The 18,792-nt window shown below is 40.1% G+C and overlaps 1 protein-coding gene across 3 annotated transcripts; it reads left to right on the top strand.

Moving 5' to 3' along the window:
• Positions 1–1,704: 1,704 nt before the first annotated feature.
• On the top strand, positions 1,705–15,310 carry BRD7 (bromodomain containing 7). 3 transcript variants are annotated; one of them, XM_062499871.1, is made up of 17 exons: positions 1,705–1,791; positions 2,131–2,339; positions 2,741–2,870; positions 3,270–3,327; positions 4,439–4,583; positions 5,725–5,835; positions 6,157–6,341; positions 7,145–7,268; positions 7,887–7,962; positions 8,474–8,581; positions 9,206–9,338; positions 10,071–10,182; positions 11,345–11,401; positions 12,219–12,330; positions 12,477–12,620; positions 13,692–13,835; positions 14,788–15,310. In XM_062499871.1, exons 1-17 carry the CDS (start codon positions 1,743–1,745, stop codon positions 14,850–14,852), a joined length of 1,962 nt encoding a protein of 653 aa, XP_062355855.1. In that variant the 5' UTR covers positions 1,705–1,742; the 3' UTR covers positions 14,853–15,310. The 3 variants fall into 3 exon arrangements, with proteins under 3 accessions (XP_062355855.1, XP_062355856.1, XP_062355857.1); XM_062499872.1 differs by having other exon boundaries at positions 11,345–11,395; XM_062499873.1 differs by lacking the exon at positions 1,705–1,791 and adding an exon at positions 1,826–2,034.
• Positions 15,311–18,792: the final 3,482 nt, after the last annotated feature.

Raw genomic sequence — 18,792 nt, forward strand, 5'->3', positions numbered from 1 at the left:
GGAATAAATTAAACCTTATCTTTTGAAATAGAAACAGTTTATTTTTGCACTCCAAACTTCAGAGAAGTGAAATTTCAAGATGCACTATTAAAGAGGTCTTGGCAGAAAACAGTATCTACACAGTTCTGTTGAAACAGCAATGACTGCAGCTTAAGCAATAGCAACAAATACGCTATTAACTTTTAAAGATTATACAATCAGCATTGAATTTAATTTTGAAAATCAGTTGCTTGCTTTGGGAGCACTCCCAAGCAAGGCAAGTGGGCAACTTCCAACATTTCTAGAAGGCCAGAATTTCTAAGTTATTTCTGATCTGTCATGGACAATTACGTATACTTTCCTTAGAGTTTTAACCTGATTATAAAGCATTTGCTTTGAAACTAGTGACCACTAGTTTAGGCACTCAGTCAGCAAGGCTGAGCCTGTCCCAACCTGTGCAGGACAGGGACAACCATCACTGCTGTTTGCCAGGGCACAGGAGAGCCATGTCCCTCGGGACTCTGCATACCTCTGCCAACCCTTCCTCGGGTAGACACATCCTCTGCTCTTCTCGCTGCTACAAATTCAGGCACAGGCTCTCAAACTCCAGGAACAGCAAGCCTTTGTCCCGGACTGAGAGTCTGCGATGTGCTGGAGCTCGGCAGCAGCAGCCAGGTCGTGGCCACATCACAGCCAAGAAGCCGGCAAACCCCGCAGGCCCGTCGGCACAGAGTCGGGCGCAGAGTAAACAACTGTGCCGTCAGGACAGGCTGCCACAGCACCCCTCCTGCTGCTGTCACCTTCCCCTGGCACACACTGCCATGGCAGGAGACGTTCTGTGGCACCGGGCTCTGCGAACACAGCTGACTCAGGCTGAGTGATCACTCGGGTGATGGAGTCACCGTCCCTGGGGTTGTTTTAGGACAGACTGGACGTGGCTGTCAGCGCCAGGGTTTACGCGGTGGCGATCAGACATAGGTGTGATCCGACGGCCGCAGAGGTCTTTTCCAGCCTCAAGGATTCTGTGCCCCCATGAATCCTGCCGAAGTCTCTGAAACGCGACAGTACCCGAGGTTCCCAAGGGTGGGATGACGAGGCAGGGATGCGAGCACAAGGGGCAGGGATGAGGGCACAGCCCCTCAGGCCGGGAGCAAGGGGCACCGCGGGAGAACAGCGAGGAGCTGCGTGAGGGGAGAGGGCGCGGGAGGCTGCGGACAGGCGCGGGACAGGCGAGATTCAGATTAGATATTAGAAAAAAATATCACTATTCGGGAGGTGAGGCCTTGGAACAGGCTGCCCAGGGAGGTCGTGGAGTCACCAGCCCTACAGGTGTTTAAGAGGTGTGTGGATGTGGCTCAGGGCGATGTAGTCCAGGGGTTACGGTGGTAATGCTGGCTTGACATCGGGACTTGGTGATTTTAAAGGTCCTTTCCAGCCTTGAACATTCTATGATTCGGCAGGATGCCGTGAGGGGTCTGGAGAGGCGACGCTGCCCGGGGAGAGGAGGGCGTTGCTCACAAGGGAAAATGCCCCGAGCTCGCCTCTTGCAGGCGCGGAGCGGATCGCGGACCTGGCGATGGCGAACCGGGAGCGGCGGCTCGGGGATCGCGGCTCAGGAACCGCGGGTCTGGGACCGCGGCTCCCGACCCTGCGCCTGCGCGAGACCTCCAGAGCGGCAGGGGGAGCTGCCGGCCGCCGTCGCGGGGCCGGGCCGGGCTCCGCCTCAACAGCGCGGCCTCTCCCGGGCGGGCCGGGCCGGGGCCATGGGGAAGAAGCACAAGAAGCACAAGTCGGACAAACATCCTTACGAGGGTGGGTCCCTACGGGGGTGGGCGGGCTGAGGCCGCCGGGCAGCGCGGCCCGAAGCGGCCGCGAGCACTAGAACCCCCAGCGGCGCCCGCCCCGCCCCGCCGGGCCCAGCGCCGGGGCGGTTCGAAGGCTCCGGGCTGAGGCTGAGGGGAGCGGGGTCCTCGCTGCGCCCGCGGGCCCGGGCCCGGCCGTGGGCGGTGGGCTCGGCTCCGCGCGAGCGAGAAGCAGCTGTGGGCACTGCAAATGGTGCGGTGAAGAAGAGGAGCGGTCGCGCGAGGTTGTTGAGGACGGGAGCGTGTTTTGTTTGGTACTCACACACAGTTGTTTCTCTGCTGGTTTAAGAATACGTAGAAAAGCCACTGAAGCTGGTGCTGAAAGTTGGAGGAAATGAAGTTGCTGAGCTCTCCACTGGAAATGCGGGACTTGATTCCAGCCTCTACGAAGACAAATCTGAACATGAAAAACACAAGGACAGAAAAAGGAAAAAGAGAAAGAAAGGAGAAAAACAAGTTCCTGGTGAAGAAAAGGAGAAAAGAAAGAGAAAAGTTAAGGTACGTGTTCATACTACTGCATTTTAGCAGAAAAAAATGTTTTGACTTTCTCTAGGTTTCACATCAATAGGTCGGCAGATATAACTGTAACTTTCATCCTTAAACTGGAATACATTCTGACTCGATGCGTGAGGCGTTCCCCTCTCTTTTTTAAAGGATACATGCCAGATAGCTGTCACATTTTCTAAAAACCTAATTCAGTGATACATTGCGTTGTATGGCTGAATTATTTCAGTGTCCAGCAGATGGAGACAGTACATAAAGAATACAGAATTTTTAAACACAAGCTATTCTTATTTTTTAAACGTTGTGAATTCGTTTTGAAAAATCTAGAGAGCATTATGTGTGGTAATAATGCAGAGTTTGCAAGTGCTCTTACATTTCCATAACAATCTTTCCAGGAGGATAAAAAGAAACGAGATCGAGACCATGGAGACAGTGAGGGAGAACAGGAAATGAAGTGTCAGACCCCCGTCAGAATGGAATTGTCACCAGAGAAACCACTGACGAGCACTTTATCAAAGCAGGAGGGTAGGGGGAAAAAAAGAAATTTCTTTTGCTAATTCATATTTTCTGGGATTGACTCATGTTTTATTTTTCTTTGTTTCTGTAGCGAGTGACTTGACATTTTGTTCCATCTCAGTGTTTTTCTCCGTCTTGTGCAAAAGTTTGGAATTAGGTTGCTGTACGCTCTTTTGCAGAGCGGTATCTAGTACTTCTGTCAGAGGGAGCAGAATGTCAAGTAAAGGCAAGGAGAAAAGTAGATCCCCTGTAGGTATTGTGGGGTTTGCCATCGTATTCTTTTCTTTATACTGAATTCTCAAGGTGCATCAGTTTTGTTTAATTGATTTCTAGTATCTTAGAAGTTTCATACCTTGTGCAGTCAGTTCTGCCTCACACCCCTTCTCCCTCCCCTTGTTTTTGGTCTAGAGGTGGAGCAGACACCACTTCAGGAGGCTCTGAATCAACTCATGAGACAGCTGCAGAGGTAATGTCTGTGCTACAGGCTTGCAAAGCTGTGAAGTGAAAATAACGTCCAGTGAGGGAAGGGGTACACAAAAAGCTGAGTGAAAATATTATTGCTAAATATATTGCTAGAAGTGCTATTTTAGGAATTTAAGTGCTAGTTTAAGAAAGTGTACTTAGAACTTCTCTTCAGCTTAGGCTTCTTGTTAACACCTCCAGTTTCAAGTTCATAGTAGCTGTAAAAAACTTCCAAAACCAGGAAAATTTTCCAATAATGTGATGCTTTCTTTTGGAAAGCAAGGCACAAGAGATTGTAGTTAACTTGCAAAAATTTCTTTTACCTTGAGTTCTCCTATTATTTTTCTGTAAAAAGGAAGTATGCACTTGAAAACTTCAACCATGTTTTCTTACCGTGTTTTACTAACCAAATGTCTTTTGATTAAAACAATTAAGTCTGCAGTTCTTTCAAGCAGTCTCATATTTAAGATAATCCTTCTCCACTTTAAGAGTATCTGCATCTTGTGCAGGAGTGGTTGAAAGATCTTTCCCTTTAGCTGTCTCACCAAATTGAGCTTGAAACTTTTCTAGTTTTCTTTTACCCATAAATTTTCAAGACCTAGGTGTGGTGTCAGTTTCAAGAAACTTAAGCTATCAAAAAATGCCTGTGTGTTAGTTTTGGCTCCCTTTCTGTGCATACAAAAAGCAGCACTTTTGATTTTGAGCCCTGCCTCTTCCCTTCTGATAATTTTTGAGTAAGCAATGAACGAGAAGAGTATTTTTATGAAATATATATTTATTTTCTTTTTCATTAATTCTAATATGGTATCAAATGCCTGTGTTAAAATCTAAAACCTTAAAAAACGTTGGTGATTTTTTAATCTTCTTGGGAACACAGTTATCGAAATACAAAAATACCTTCTGAAATACATTTGTAGTACTTTTTTGGCATATGGGTTTGCATATGAGATCTTTTAAACCTTGAAAGGGAAAGATTTTGCTGACACAAGTTATTTTTCCTCTTTATAGTCCTGATTTCTTTTCAGCTTAGTTATTTCCTTTCTATTTAATTTCAGACTCAGTATGTTCTTTGTTATAAGTTGAAACATAAAAAACTGTCTTTCATTTCTTAACAGAAAGGATCCAAGCTCTTTCTTTTCATTTCCTGTGACTGACTTTATTGCCCCTGGCTATTCCATGATCATTAAAAACCCAATGGATTTTAGTACCATGAAAGAGAAGATCAAGAACAATGGATACCAGTCCATAGAAGAATTAAAGGTAATGCTTTGAATTTTGTTTAGACTACAAAGATGTATTATGCTCAATTGACTTGAAGGCTAGTATTTTATGAGAATAGAAAGATACCAAAAAGAACCAGTACTTCTGCCTCAAGAAATGTTTCTTGAATTTCTGTGAGCAAGTAAGTTCTGGCAATAAAAGAGAAAAAACTTCTGGTTTATAAAGTTGCATTTCAAAAAGATGCAGATGGTTTCAGGTTTTGTGCAGGAATGCATGGAATCTGTCAGATTGTCCTTCAGCTGTTGTTTTAGATTTATTACTTTTCCAGGCTAGTCTGGTCATGGGGTGAAGGCACCATGAGCTTGGTCCTGTTGGCAGCAACCACTTGTCCTGGTGCTCTAGTGTGCCAGTAGATTCAAGGGCCTGTTTTGAAAGCCTTCTAAAGCTTTTAAAAGATGTGGGGCCTAGTTTTGTTTTGTTTTCTTCATCAGAAATACTCTAGTTCTTTACTGGGCTAGATGAGGACCTGAGAGGTGTAGTTAACAATTAGGCAGATGTTAGTTAATAGTATTGGTTGTATTTTCTTGCACATTCTTCTTTAGCCCTCCAAAACTTAAGCAGAATATTCCCATTATAACAGCTGTTTCTGGTTAGTTTTTTTTTTTTTAATTTTAGTGTTGTTAATAGATGAGAACATGATAAAACATACCTTTAGAGTCTGTAGCAGGTGTGGAAGTGCAATTTCTAGCTCACTTGAATTTCAAACAAGCATACATTTCTTCATTGTAACTAAAACTTTGGGATATTCTTTGTAATAATGTAACTTTGAACTGCAGCTTTTCATTATCTTTGTTTTGTTGCTTCACTTTGTTTGAATGACTGCTGTTTGGCCAGGAGCTGGGTAGTTGTAGCTAAGGGGGCTTCTCTTAAAACTTTAAACAAGACTGAACACTTTAGAATACTTTAAGGATGTTTGTTGGGTCGATAGACTCAAGTCTTAAAACAAAGTTACATACTTATCCCTGTTTATATTTTTAATAGATTCCTTAAATTCATTCATTAGAAGTATTCTTTTAAGTTTTTTTTCCCTAAAGCTCAAGACACCATGTTTGCAACAAGAATATCAGTATAGCATGCTGTAAAATTAACTTTGATTGCAAAACTATTAATGTTTGAACAGGATAACTTCAAACTGATGTGTAATAATGCAATGATTTACAACAAACCAGACACCATTTACTACAAAGCTGCAAAAAAACTGCTGCACTCAGGGATGAAAATACTTAGCCAGGTAAGAAAAAAGACCAACCAAAATATTTAAAAATAAACTGCTTATTTTTTTTGATCCCTGTTTATCCCTTTTTACAGGGATTTCTTGAAAATTAATAAAACTTTTCTTGGTATTTGTCAAATGCTTGTATATTGGAATATAAATAGTACATTGTTTTAGTACTGCTGCAAGATCGGTCATTGTAGAAATAGCTGTATTTAGTATTTTACCTTCTCTGTTTATGGTTGCTAGTGTAAGAAGGAAAGAACTGAAATAAATCTATGGGTAGGTTACAAAAAGATTTATTGAAGCAGCAAGTAAAAGGATTTTGATGTTGTTTAGGAGAGAATACAGAGCCTGAAACAAAGTATAGAATTCATGGCTGACCTGCAGAAGACAAGGAAGCAGAAGGACAAAGCAGAACTGCAGCAAACTGGGGAAGAGGAAAATGGTCCTGGGAAAGACAGAGGAGAACTTACGGATGGTGACACCAAAGCATTCAAAACACCCAGCAAAGAGCACAAAAAGTGAAGTATTATCTGAGTCATTATAGAATACACCTTTTAAATGCTACAAAAACAAGATGACTTAGGGTCCAGTGGATGTGGATTTCTCTCTTTCTGGTACTGCTTAGACATTTTCATCTCAAGGGATCATCACTTAACATAAAGCATCCTCATCTACTAAAACCAAATAAGTTTAGAATAATCTGTGATACAATAATTTTTGCATGTAGGTAACCTTGTACTGCTCATCACCTCCATTCCTTCAATTATTTTCTGTTTTAGTATCCATTTCAAGGAATTCGTGTAGTTTTAGGGAAAGCTTGCAAACACGTTTTTAAACATTTTGGTACAAAAAGCTACAAAACCAGTTTTGATTACTGTTTGTTTGTTTATTTACATTGTAGTTGTATTTGAAAAATGTGGCTGCCCAGCTACAGAAAGTGTGCTTTCTGAAATAGCTTTTTATATCTAGAAATACCAGATATGAAGATTGTAAATATTTAGTTAGATGAATAATGGATAGTACAATTAAGAGTATCTAATATACCAAGGGTATCTTAGTTTTGTGGGAGAACTTTGCAGATATCTGTGCAGTTACTAACATAGGTTTACATCATTTTTACTGATGTAAACCTTTGTCACATGCCTTCCCCAGCTGCATTAAATACAATTATATTCAATAGCACTTTTTTGTTGTTGTTAGTTGTTTTGCCTACAAAGCCAGGTGCAGAGTCAGCTAAAACAATATTGTCACAGTATCCTGTTGTGTTATTTAGCCCGTTGGTGTTCCAGCTAGTCCCTAAGTTGTGTGGGTATGTTCACAGGAAGGATAAAGACCTGCTTGAAGACAAATTACGAAGCAATAGCTTGGAAAGGGAGCAAGAGCAGATTGATCGGATTGTTAGGGAGTCGGGAGGCAAGTTAACCAGGCGCCTTGCAAACAGCCAGGTAAGCACTGGGGGTTTGGTAGCCCCTTTGCACTTTTCCATAAACCAGGTTTCCATGGCCTTTTATACCAGCTGAAACCTCACATCTGCTTTTACTGCAGCTTACACCATTTTACACCATTGATCATCTCTGTAATATCATAAGGTTAAAAAAAGAGTGCTATTTGAATGTATGCTGCATTTCATCAGCAGAGCAAGTTGAGCTAAAATTTTCCATGAAGTAATAAAGTAAAGGATGAATAGTAGAAAGCTCAAGAAAATAAATCTGACCTGCAAAAATCTCATAGTTCTGAAAAGGACACATACCTGATCAAAGGTTATTAGTGTTGCAGGAGCAGGAACTCGGTTTGGTAATACTATGCCTGTTTAATTTTCTACATTTTTTGTCTCTTGGCCTCTGCAGAAGCATTAATAATTATCATATCCCTTCTCATTCTTTGTGCCTATACCAATAAGAAAATTACCTAGTGCAAGTAAAAATTTAGAGTAGCACTCACTTCTGAGTGACTGATTTTTTCTTATTTCTGCAGTTAGAACAATTTCATTAAATGTTTTCATTAGTTCAAGGACCGGGATTTTCAAGTACTATGTAAATTAAAATGGTCTTATCTTATTTCAGTGTGAATTTGAAAGAAGAAAACCAGATGGTACAACAACTCTGGGCCTTCTTAATCCTGTTGACCTTGCTGCAGGAGGTAAGTTGGCAAGGTTCAGGTAACAAGCCACTTCACATACCTGGCCCTGTGCATCTTTGCAGGGGCAGATGAGCAAGTCCCGGCCAAGAACTGAATGCCTCTTTCCAGTCTGGTAAAGATCTGGATTGGAAAAGCTGCAGCTGAGGGATCACGTAGATGGGCCTCAGCTGTGGCTGTTGTTAGGAGCAGCTGGTGGGAGCCCTCAGTGCTGTTGCTTGTCTGGTTTGTGGAAGCTGCAAAAGAACACTTTTGCTGCTGGAGAATTTCCCAGGATCCTCTTATTTCTGGTCCATGTACAGAGTGCAGTGTCTGCTGATCCAGAAGGTCACAGATGTTTTAGAATTGGGAACTGTCTGGGTCCCAGATCATTAGTATGAAGCCTTTGGATAAGAAAACATGCTTTTGAGAGCCATGTCCTGTTTATTTTGAGTTTTTAGCTGTGAGTATTAAATGAGTTTAGTCATCTTCTTGTGCCTTCTCTGTTTCTATATTTTGATACATCCTATTGCAGAACCAGGCTACTGCCCTGTAAAGCTGGGAATGACAGCAGGAAGGCTTCAGTCAGGAGTTAATACATTACAGGGGTTCAAAGAAGATAAAAGAAACAAGGTTACTCCAGGTAAGTGCTGATTTTTTTAAAAAATACAAATCCTTCTTATATAAACTAAGTGTGATGATCTTGTTACTAGTGCACAACTTTAGAACTAAGGATTTCTAAAGATAAAGCATGTTATTACATGTCCCTGCCCATGGCAGGGGAGTTGGAACTGGGTGATCTTTAAGGTCCGTTCCAACCCAAACCATTCTATGATTCTTTATATCTATTACACAATTAAGATGGACTCTGATGTGCTGTTTAAGTTACACATACAAAAGGGGCAAAATATTTACTTTTTATCTACATTGAGAAGAGAAACTACTGGACACAGAAAGGTTTTTGGTAGCTTTAAAAGAGCGGGGGGGGGGGGGGGGGGGCTGAGAACCTTTTTTCAGCATCAGACTGTTCATGTGCTGAGGCACAGACTGGTGTTAATGACATATTTGCAAATGTAACTGTATTTGGTTTAGGTCTTGCTAAAAGTTGTTACATTGTGAGCAGATGGTGTTCTGTAAAATCTTGTTTTCACCTTAAGAAATAACATTCCTTTAAAGTTTCTTCTTGGGGATTGTTTTACAGCCCCTTCTCATTTCTATCTGATGCATGCAAAGCAGGGTAATAATTAATACTGTTGTTATTAATTAGTGGCATACTTGAATTACGGACCCTTCAGTTCCTATGCACCAACATATGATTCTACATTTGCCAACATAAGCAAAGAAGATTCTGACTTAATCTACTCAACATATGGGGAAGACTCTAATCAAGGATCTTCCAGGTAATGCAGCTCCCATGGACAGAAACAGTTGTGTGCAACTCTCTGCAGGATGGGCTGGCTTTGCTGTGGAGTGATGGCCTCGTTGTCTTTATGGCTCACAAGGGTTTGTGTAAGAAGCAAATACTTCAGTAGAAGAACCTGCTCTAAGATGAAATTAGCCAAGATGGAAGACTTTTGATGCTGATTCCTAGGAGTATGCTGTCTAAACTTAGATGTATTTATAACTGAAGGACTCATGTTCAAAGCCAGAAAGATCCTGAGTTATACAAATGTTTATACAAACTGGGGTTTTTTCACGTTAATTACTGCCTTGAATGAGATACAGCTTTGTAAAAATAATTCTATTGGTTTATTATTCTTGATTACAAAAATTTCAAAGCTCTTTTTTAAATGAGGATTTCACAAGGAGCAGGCACAGTGATAAAAATTTTTAGGAGAGGGAAGAATACTTCAGTACAGTGTAAATGTGAAGGGCCTATGCAAGTTTGTTTTTGTGTTGATGCAGCTGCCTAAGACACTACACTTTTCCAAGCTTTCAAGTGTCCCATTCAGAATGGATTCCTCAGCTACAGAAGGCAGGCATGATTAAACTAAAGCAATCCATTTGATCAGATCCTGTGCTACTTGGTGTGTTTTCTGTACTGTACATATTGGTTTGACCTTGCATAACCTTTTTACATTAAATGTTTGATATGGAACTAGTTACCTTAATTACTATCTTTATTCTTTCAGTATTCAAGACTTTTGTATGAAATCCCAGGATTATCCTCTCTTAATGGCCGATAGTTTGCTTGATGTTCTAACAAAAGGAGGACATTCAAGAGCTCTCAGAGAACTAGAAATGGTAAGAGTGGATTTGTGCACTATCTGGTCTTTGGTTTTAGCAAACAAGCTCTAAAGTGAGAGAAAGATGATGCTGATCCTATTGATGGGCTGCCTTGTAACTGACAGAATTGGAAAGTAAAGACTGGTCTTTGCCTCCAGTGGCAGGATTTTCTGGAGAGAAATTATATTGTTAATTAGCGAATATTGACATATTCATTATGAGTATGAATATAACATAGAGATATAATTACTCATTCTTTGTCCATTAGCCTGTGCCCCTTATCATTAACTCCTGTTTTGAGACCAGTAAGCAGTTGTTTAAAAATGAGGTGATCACTGACAGGCTTTTTTTTTTCCATGAAAATTTTATCACAATCCTAGCTGCCACTGTTTAGTTCAGGTGAATTAATATGCAATTTTTCCCTTTATTTGGTACCGTGCTTTTAAACTCAAACATGTGCTGTGTAAAAATACTGAACAGCGACTCTTCAAATTCTTAGGAGATTCCAATCCTGTCCATGCTAAACATAACATGAATCAGTTGATAACATAAAGGGGCTCATTTGATAACCTTAACTTAATTGATAATCCAAGAATTACTTGAAAATCTCAGAACAGTTCCTGTTAACTAAAACTTGCTTTGAGTTTCAAATCAACGCTAACTATTGAAATAAACAGAGTGTAGCCTTTTACTGATGGGGCAGATATTAGCTAAATTAGTAGTAGAAGTAGGACCTTTTTGCCTCAGTTCACACTTTTCCTTAGCATTGCAGATTTAGCTCCTCTCTTGTACCCAGGAGTGGCACTGACTATCAGGGTTTGGCCACTTACTCTTGGCTGTATTAGGAGAAATACAATTGCATACAGAACAGAAAACATTTCAGCCTCTAATAACCACCCTTCCTCTTCTTTCTGCACCCCAGTAGATAGTTCTCTGATGTGACACTGCTGAGAAGTTTGCAAAGAGAAATAAAACCTGAGCTGAAAAAATGTATTTCAGTAAACATTAATGCCTCAAGAAAGACCCTGAAAAATAGCTGTGTTATAACTTGCTTTACAGTGAAAGCACACTATGATATTACGTTCTTAACCTCCCTTCAAAAATACTGCATCTTGTAAGGTTTTAATTTAAATTTAAAATAACAGTTTTAATGCCTTCTTTAAAAATCGTTTTTGTTCAGCCATTGGAAGAAGCTGAAGGCCTACAGGAAAGAAGTGATGCAATGAAAGATGTAAAGGTAATTTTTTTCTGTATTAACTTCTCTGACCAACCCATCCAAGCTCACAGATATAAAATGGCCTGAAACTTTCAGCCCTGTACAACAACACTGAAACTTTGACAAGCTGTGCGAAAATAGTGTGTCCCTTTGTAGGCATGAGGAGAATAAGGTTCTCCAAAACATTAAGTTTTAACTGAATGTTAAGAGAACTGGAAGAAAATGCTTATGTACTTTTATTTGTGATTGTTTGGAGCTATAGCTTTGTTTCTATCTTAATCTGATTTCATTAAATGTGAATTTGTAATATAAATGTAAGATACCACACAATATGTAGAGTCTGAGAAGTTCTCACTTTGTGCCTCTATAGGCAATGTGTTATAGATCTCAAATCATTCCACCCAAACTTTGCTCAATTAGAGAAAGCAGTTCTTGGGCCAGGGCTTCTCTCTCAAAGCATCTCTTCGTCTGCAGCCAGTGCCCAGATTCCTTTTGAATTTTGGCCTCAGATCATTGATAAAATCTCCTTTAGGTGAGCTGAAGGAATTTGTAAACTGTTTTTTAATTGGGATGCTGGTCTTAAGTTACTACATGATTTGTGCATATCCCCACTGGTTTTGGCAGATGCCATTTTCTGTTTGTGTATGAAACAGAATAGCAAACAATAAGTGTAGAACAGCAAGTTTTACAGAGTGTCTTCTCAGCTTTCCTTCTGTATTTTCACTTATTTTTGTAGAGCAGACTAACCTTACCTTTGTGTTCTGATCTTCCCCAGACACTTTTGTTGTTTCAAGGCTAAGTATTATCTAAATTATTACTTGCTGAATTTCTTTCCCAGATTATGGAAATTGATATTGCTGCCAGGTTGGACACTGCTAATAGCGACAGGCTTACAGCTCTAAAAGCAGTTACAAACTTTGGCATGCCTATGGAAGAGTTTGATTCTGAGGGTGAGTCTTCTTGGTAGTCATAGTTTTGATATATGTCTGTAACTCCTTTAGTTTCTCAGTACCTTACTATATTTTATATCATAAATTAAGTAAATAGACTTTACTTAGATCTTACTAATCAGGACTTTTTTTTTTCTCTTAAACAGAGGCTGAAATCTTCCAGAGGAAACTTGATGAAACAACAAAGCTGCTCAGAGAACTCCAGGATGCTCAAAATGAACGACTGAGTACAAAACCACCCCCTAATATGATTTGTCTTCTGGGTCCATCTTACAGAGAAATGCATTTGGGTAAATACACTTTTTCTGATCATTCCTGCAGAACTGATTAAGTCCCAACTGGTATAAACTCCAAGAAAAAAAAAATCAAGGGCTGTAGTGCAGATTATGTGCCCTGTTAGGCCTAGAGACAGAATTTAAACATTTTTGGATGTAAAGCCAGATGAAAATCTTGAATAGTAATTACAAGTAGTTCCTCTTTATTCCTAAATGTCACTAGAACTGACTGAAGCTTCTGTATGCCATGATGGAGACAACAGCCAATAACTCCATGAGTTTTGCAGTGTCCTTGAACAGAGGTTGCTTCAGTATTACCAAGTTCTTACTGCAAGGCCAGCTGTGGTCCAGGGATTATCAATCTGTTGAGTTACCCTAATTAATACCAGTCATATATTCTTTAGTTATTTGAGCAAACCTGCTTGTCTCAGATCAACTACCCAGCTTGTATTAATGGCAGCCCTCTAAGATAGGACTGTGTGCAGGGTGCCTATTTAGCAAATAAAACTGACTTGTGCAATACTATTCATGGTCTAAACTAAACCACACTGATGTGATTAGATAAATTCCTCATTATTGAATGTGGCCATGTTCATACCACACCAAGTCTAAACCAGACCTAATACTGTATTTTTAAAGTGGTTTTTTTTTTTAAGTTTCACTACTTACAGCTTCCTTCTTGAGGGAAATCTGCATTTGTAGCAACAAGAACAGTCTCTGTATGCAAAGCTTCATGCTGAATCCCAAAATCCAGCTCTTACTAACACCAGTGCTGTGTGGGTGCTACCACCTCTCTCCCAGCTGCTGTGAGTGTGGCCCAAGTTTCATTAACTTTTTAACTTCTGGTGTTTGCTGATAGCAGCAAGCCTCAGGCAGCAGCTGTTTCATTCCTCCTGTTCTTCTTAACCATCTCTTGGTTTTCCAGGATTTCTTGCATGACTGCACACAGCACAACACAGCTCTTCTGGTCTAGAAACGTTATTTAACAGAGTTCCCTTTGTACTAAATAATTAAACTGTTTGCAGGGTGATTCAGCAGTTTGGTGTCTATGTATAGCACATAAACACATCCTCTTATCTTTCCCAGCGGAGAGAGTAACCAATAACCTGAAAGAACTTGCCCAGCAAGTGACTCCAGGTGACATTGTCAGTACCTATGGAATCCGCAAAGCAATGGGAATCTCAGTTCCTCTACCTGAGACAGAAGACAGCTGGGTAGATTTGACAGAGGGTGAGTATACAAAAACATCTTGTAGCATCTGTTCAGTTGGAACAAAACCACATCTGCAAATCCTTAGATTGGGTTATGGTAGAACTTGCAGTAGTGTGGTTCCAATTTTCAATTCTTTTCTCCTTTTTGAATTCTGTTTCAAATGGAAAGTTGCTGCCTTTGGTCTCAGTCCAAAATGAATCTTTTGTGTGTATGGAACTTTGGTTCAGCTACATGGTTACTTTACAGTCCATCTTGCAACACTGCCAGATTTTAAAGCTCAGTAATTCATTCAATTTTAGTTTTTCCATTTTGCGTGAAGTTGCAAGAGAGAAGTTAAAATTCCTCGCTTGCTAAAACGAGAATGTCGTGATTCCTCTTCTCCAGGCTTTTGGCTGTGCACTCCTTTTGCTTCATTTGGCCAGCTGTCGTGCTTTGGAATTTGACAGCATGAGTTCAACTCACCTCATCCGGCCAGAAGTAATGTCTGTTTTTGCTGGATTAGAGGGTCTGGTCACTGGAGTCTCAGTGCCAGACCCTGTCCTCCCCCATTTACAACATGCACAGCAAAAGAGTACCCAGAGTTAGGGTAGGGCAGGAAGAATTTCCTCTCACGAAGGAGATTCACAACGTAATTCACAATCCATGATATTCAAAGTTTGCATTAAATAACATTTTAACTGAAAGAGCACAATTTAAGGAATCTATTTTTCCTATTTTTAAGGAAACTGCTCAAGATATTTCAATTTCAAAATTATTGAGCCTTTTCTTTTCCATAACATTACACAGATGCTTTGTAACAGAACCAACTGAAACACAGGATTTTCTGGGACTGTTGCAGAGCAAACAGCTAACACAGGGCTACGTGCATAAATATCAAATGACCTGAGGCATGCTCTGCTGTATATGCACATGTCTTCACTTGAGCATTCTGTGGCCAGTGACCTGCTTGCTATCTGTTGTAAACTTTCAGACTTTGAAGAGCCTAAAAAGACCATGACTGTCCCTGAAAATGAGTATGGTGCAGTTACAGGCTGAAGATTCTGTTCAGGTTACAGCTGTTTGTTTGATTCTGTTTAAGAACCAGGTAAACGTCCTTCAGGTGCATTCACCATGCGTGTTTATTGTGTGTTAAACTACTTTTGTTTATTAAATTCTGGAACAGATGGCTTTTGGAGGGTTTGTATTAGTTAATTCTGCTATGTAAATGTACTAAATTATTCTTTTTGCATTCTCTACTATTTTTAAGCTCCTCTGCCGCATTTAAGTTTTCCTAAATTACCAAGTGTCTGGAAAAGTCAAAGCATAATGAAAACGTGCCTATATATGGTGCAGGGACTCAAACAAAAGTTTCTAGAAGCAATGTATAGACTTGGCTCTGAGTCTGGTTAGTGCAAATGTCATTAGTGTCTGAACATGCTACTTCCCCTTTTTAAAATTACTGTGTAACTCCCATGGACATGAGGAAGAGAAATAAACTTTTTATATAAAACTGATGCAGTGTGATGAATTAAAAAAAGCTTGGCTTTGTGAGACTTTGAATGTGGATGAATCTCCTCTTAGAAAAACCTTACTGTGTACTTACAGTGTCCTAAAAGTGGAAGGCAAGCTCAGATCCATGACTAGAAGTGAGACTAACAAACCCACCTCCCATCAGCAAGTAAAAGTAGCCCTTTAATCCATGCTTCCAGAATAACCCTGGAAAGGAATGAGCTGTAGGGTTCCAGCAATCTCTGATGTGTGCAGTGGCAAGGAACTGAACTGAGAGGTAACTTACAGACCAAACAGTATTGTGAATTCCATCTTCTCCTCTCAGTCTTATGGCCAACATCATTCTTGCTTCCTTCCTCACTAGCTGCAGAAAGATTTATTTTTAATCTTTCACAATTACTAAAATACATCACAAAATTTTTAAGTGGCACCCTGTGTTTTCTACAGTAGTTTCAATTGCCCCAGAAGAATTAATAGTCACCACTGGAATTTTTTTGGTTCTAGGTAATAGCAGCTGAATTACTCCAGGGAATGAATTTTTCCATTACTACATAAATCATTTTCATGTTAGAAGAAACAGACAAGATTCAGGGCCAAAACCTTACTGGCTCTTGCCAGAGCATCTCATTGCCCATCACTCACCTTTTAGATGGTGCAGGAGGTGGCTGCCAGGGACAGAAGTATTGACATTTCTCATCAGCCACTGCATAGGTGGATGTCACTCTAAGCATTTCCTACTGGCAACATTTTTTAAAAGGACAAATACCAAGTTTAGTTTATGAGTAAAAACAGTCCCATTAAGTCTGCAGCACTATAAAGATATACCTACTTTTCATGGGTATCTCCATCAAAATAATTGCAAAACCAGACATGTTCAAGAAGATTTTTATTTCATAGTAAAAACAAAAGTTTGTTCTTTAAAACAGATTCCTAGTTCCAGATGTTATTAGCTCTTCAAATTAGATACTGTGCCATTTTTTCCATTTAAGAAACAAAATAATGCTGCAAGGAAGATTTTTTCCACCACGATTGTTTTCTCAATGTTAAGTTTCACAGTTTACTCTCAGAAGGACTGCTTAAAACAATTATTTCAATACAGTTGCTTGTTAAATTGAACTTTTTTGTGGTTGAATATAGCTCTCATATTATACAGTTCCAGTTCTGGTGAGAAGTTAGTCATCCTCTTACATACAGTTTCTAACTTCCCCAAGAAGGCTGTGCACAGCACACCAATTGAGCATTCATTTTAAACCTGCAACCAAACCCAACTCCTTCCCCTTTGGAAGCTGCAGCTCTTCTGCCACTTCTGCAAATGAGGTTGAGTTGAAGTTACACCCAAACAAGTTACCAGCCTGACAGGCAACATCATGTAAACAAAAGCATTTCAAAATGCTCTTACAGACAGCAAATGTTGTTTCATAGATAACTTACATCTACAGTCTACTACTTCTGTGAACAAGAGCACTTCAGAGCCAGCTCTATTTATAGGCATAATGCACTTTTCAAAACAGATTCATGAGACAAATGGTCACTTTACCTAATGTGACATCAAAGACTGCTGAAAGGAGCCTTTGATCCATGCATGGTCCTGTAAAGCAATAAATATCTCAAAATTGCTTGCTGAGCACCTGTAACTACACATACATAACATACAAGAGTAGCAAAAGCTGTTTGAAGGTTTATTCAACTACAACACTGACTTGCACTAACAAGAGAGCGAATATGACACTTCCTGCTTCAGCAGAGCCCGTGTGTGAACCAGACAACCTCAAACTCAGGTTTTCTTACATGCTGTTTTCTGTTGGGAGACCTACCACACACATAGATTTGATCTACAAAATTGACAAAGACCACAAGCACGATTTTTAATCCACACTTGGACAATATTTAGGTTTGTTCCTCTCTTGAAACATAGTCACTTCCTCTTCTAAAGAAATTACATAGTAATTAGAAAGCAACAGTGATGCACAGGACTGCTTAAATTTGTCCAGGATGGGTTGGTACTAAACCCAGAAGCATTAGGAAATGCTGTTTGTAGAGGAGTTAAGGGCTCAACCAAACAGGTGTTGTACTAATCACTGTGCTGTCCAGCCCTAACGTGGTACATGGGGAAGGGGGGAAGCCATCCCTGCTAATGGACATAACTGGGCACAAGCCTTACAGACTACTATCATCTCCACCAACAGCAAACAGATTGAGAGATTGCAGTAAGTAAAAAATGCCAGTGTAGAAATTAGCAAAGGCCACTAACAGCTTAAAAACCTTACAAACTAAACTAATTTACACCATGCCCACAATGATCTAATGAATGCTCTACTCATACTTCCAGTGTTTGGGCTCTGCTGAAACATTTCCATTATGAATACATTTTCTCCATATATCCTTTTGTAACCTTCAAAGCCAGTTTATGAAAAAAAAACTGCATTACCTTTGAAAGGCATAGAAACCAGCCAGTGGCTAGGCAAACTAGAAGTAAGAACAGAAAAAAATACAACAAAACCCACCACAGACACAATTGTTTATACAGAACTACTACTGTTTCTCATACTATCTTAGTAATTCTGTTCTTCAGCTTCCCAGCAATTCAGAACAGATTCTTTTTTCTTCCCTAAGTGCCCTCAAGAGCACAGGACAGAATCAGAATTCCTGCTGTGATCAGCAGCAGCAGCAGCTGCTGTCAGAGCCCGTCCCCCATGCTCCTCACCATCACTTGTACTTTTTCAAATTTAAAGTAAAAAATTTAAGACTTATCATGACAGAAGAAAATGCACATACAGATACTAATTACAGGGAAATACAAAGGAGAACATATAATATGATGTAAACACACTGAACTAGATGAAAGTTATTTCTGAGCAGCTCTTGGCCATGAAAACATCGGCAGAACACAAGGTACTGCTGTGGAGGAGGCGAGGGTGGTGGTGCCCCATACTGTGCAGTTCAGGTTTTTTCCCAAAAGAGCTCAGCACAGTTATCCTGTGATACACTTGAGTGTCCTTGCATTCCTCCTCCCATTATTCAGCTGTTTTCTGCTGTGAAGTGTGTTCAGCATTAAAAGCAGGATATGCAGTGCCCTCAGTATCGCTGCACGTGTCAGGACAAGCACAATACTGTAAGCAGGTGTGTGTCAAGCAGGCAATGGAATGTTTTAACGTGGGAATGAGTTCTACAGTGCATCCACACCTGTTGTCATCGGAGCTGTTAAGACTCCCAGTGCAGTAAGGAAAGCGACTAACTGAAAATGCTTCATGGCAATTCCAGGTAAATCTTCAAATTACTTCAGGCAAAAGTAGTCCTTTTCAGACTGACAGTTGTGTATCTTCTAGATATTTCTCAGAATTCTTCTTTATTTTAAAAAAAAAAATCTCTCATCTTGAGATGTAGAAGAGATAGGAACAGTATATACATGTTTTTAGAATAAAGTCCTTCACATAAGGAGGGAAATTCTACGTCTTCACAGAAGGGAGACAGATCTAAGTCTATTTTG

This window comes from Cinclus cinclus, chromosome 11, assembly GCF_963662255.1.
Source record: "Cinclus cinclus chromosome 11, bCinCin1.1, whole genome shotgun sequence".
In the NCBI taxonomy this organism is placed as follows: Eukaryota; Metazoa; Chordata; class Aves; order Passeriformes; family Cinclidae; genus Cinclus; species Cinclus cinclus.

What these genes read in the sequence shown, in the direction of transcription:
- BRD7 (XM_062499871.1), top strand. Translation starts at nt 1,743, where the DNA reads ATGGGGAAGAAGCACAAGAAGCACAAGTCGGACAAACATCCTTACGAG. An exon ending in CTCATGAGACAGCTGCAGAG is followed by an intron (nt 3,328 to 4,438) that starts GTAATGTCTGTG and finishes ATTTCTTAACAG; the next exon opens with AAAGGATCCAAGCTCTTTCT. An exon ending in CTCTCAGAGAACTAGAAATG is followed by an intron (nt 10,183 to 11,344) that starts GTAAGAGTGGAT and finishes GTTTTTGTTCAG; the next exon opens with CCATTGGAAGAAGCTGAAGG.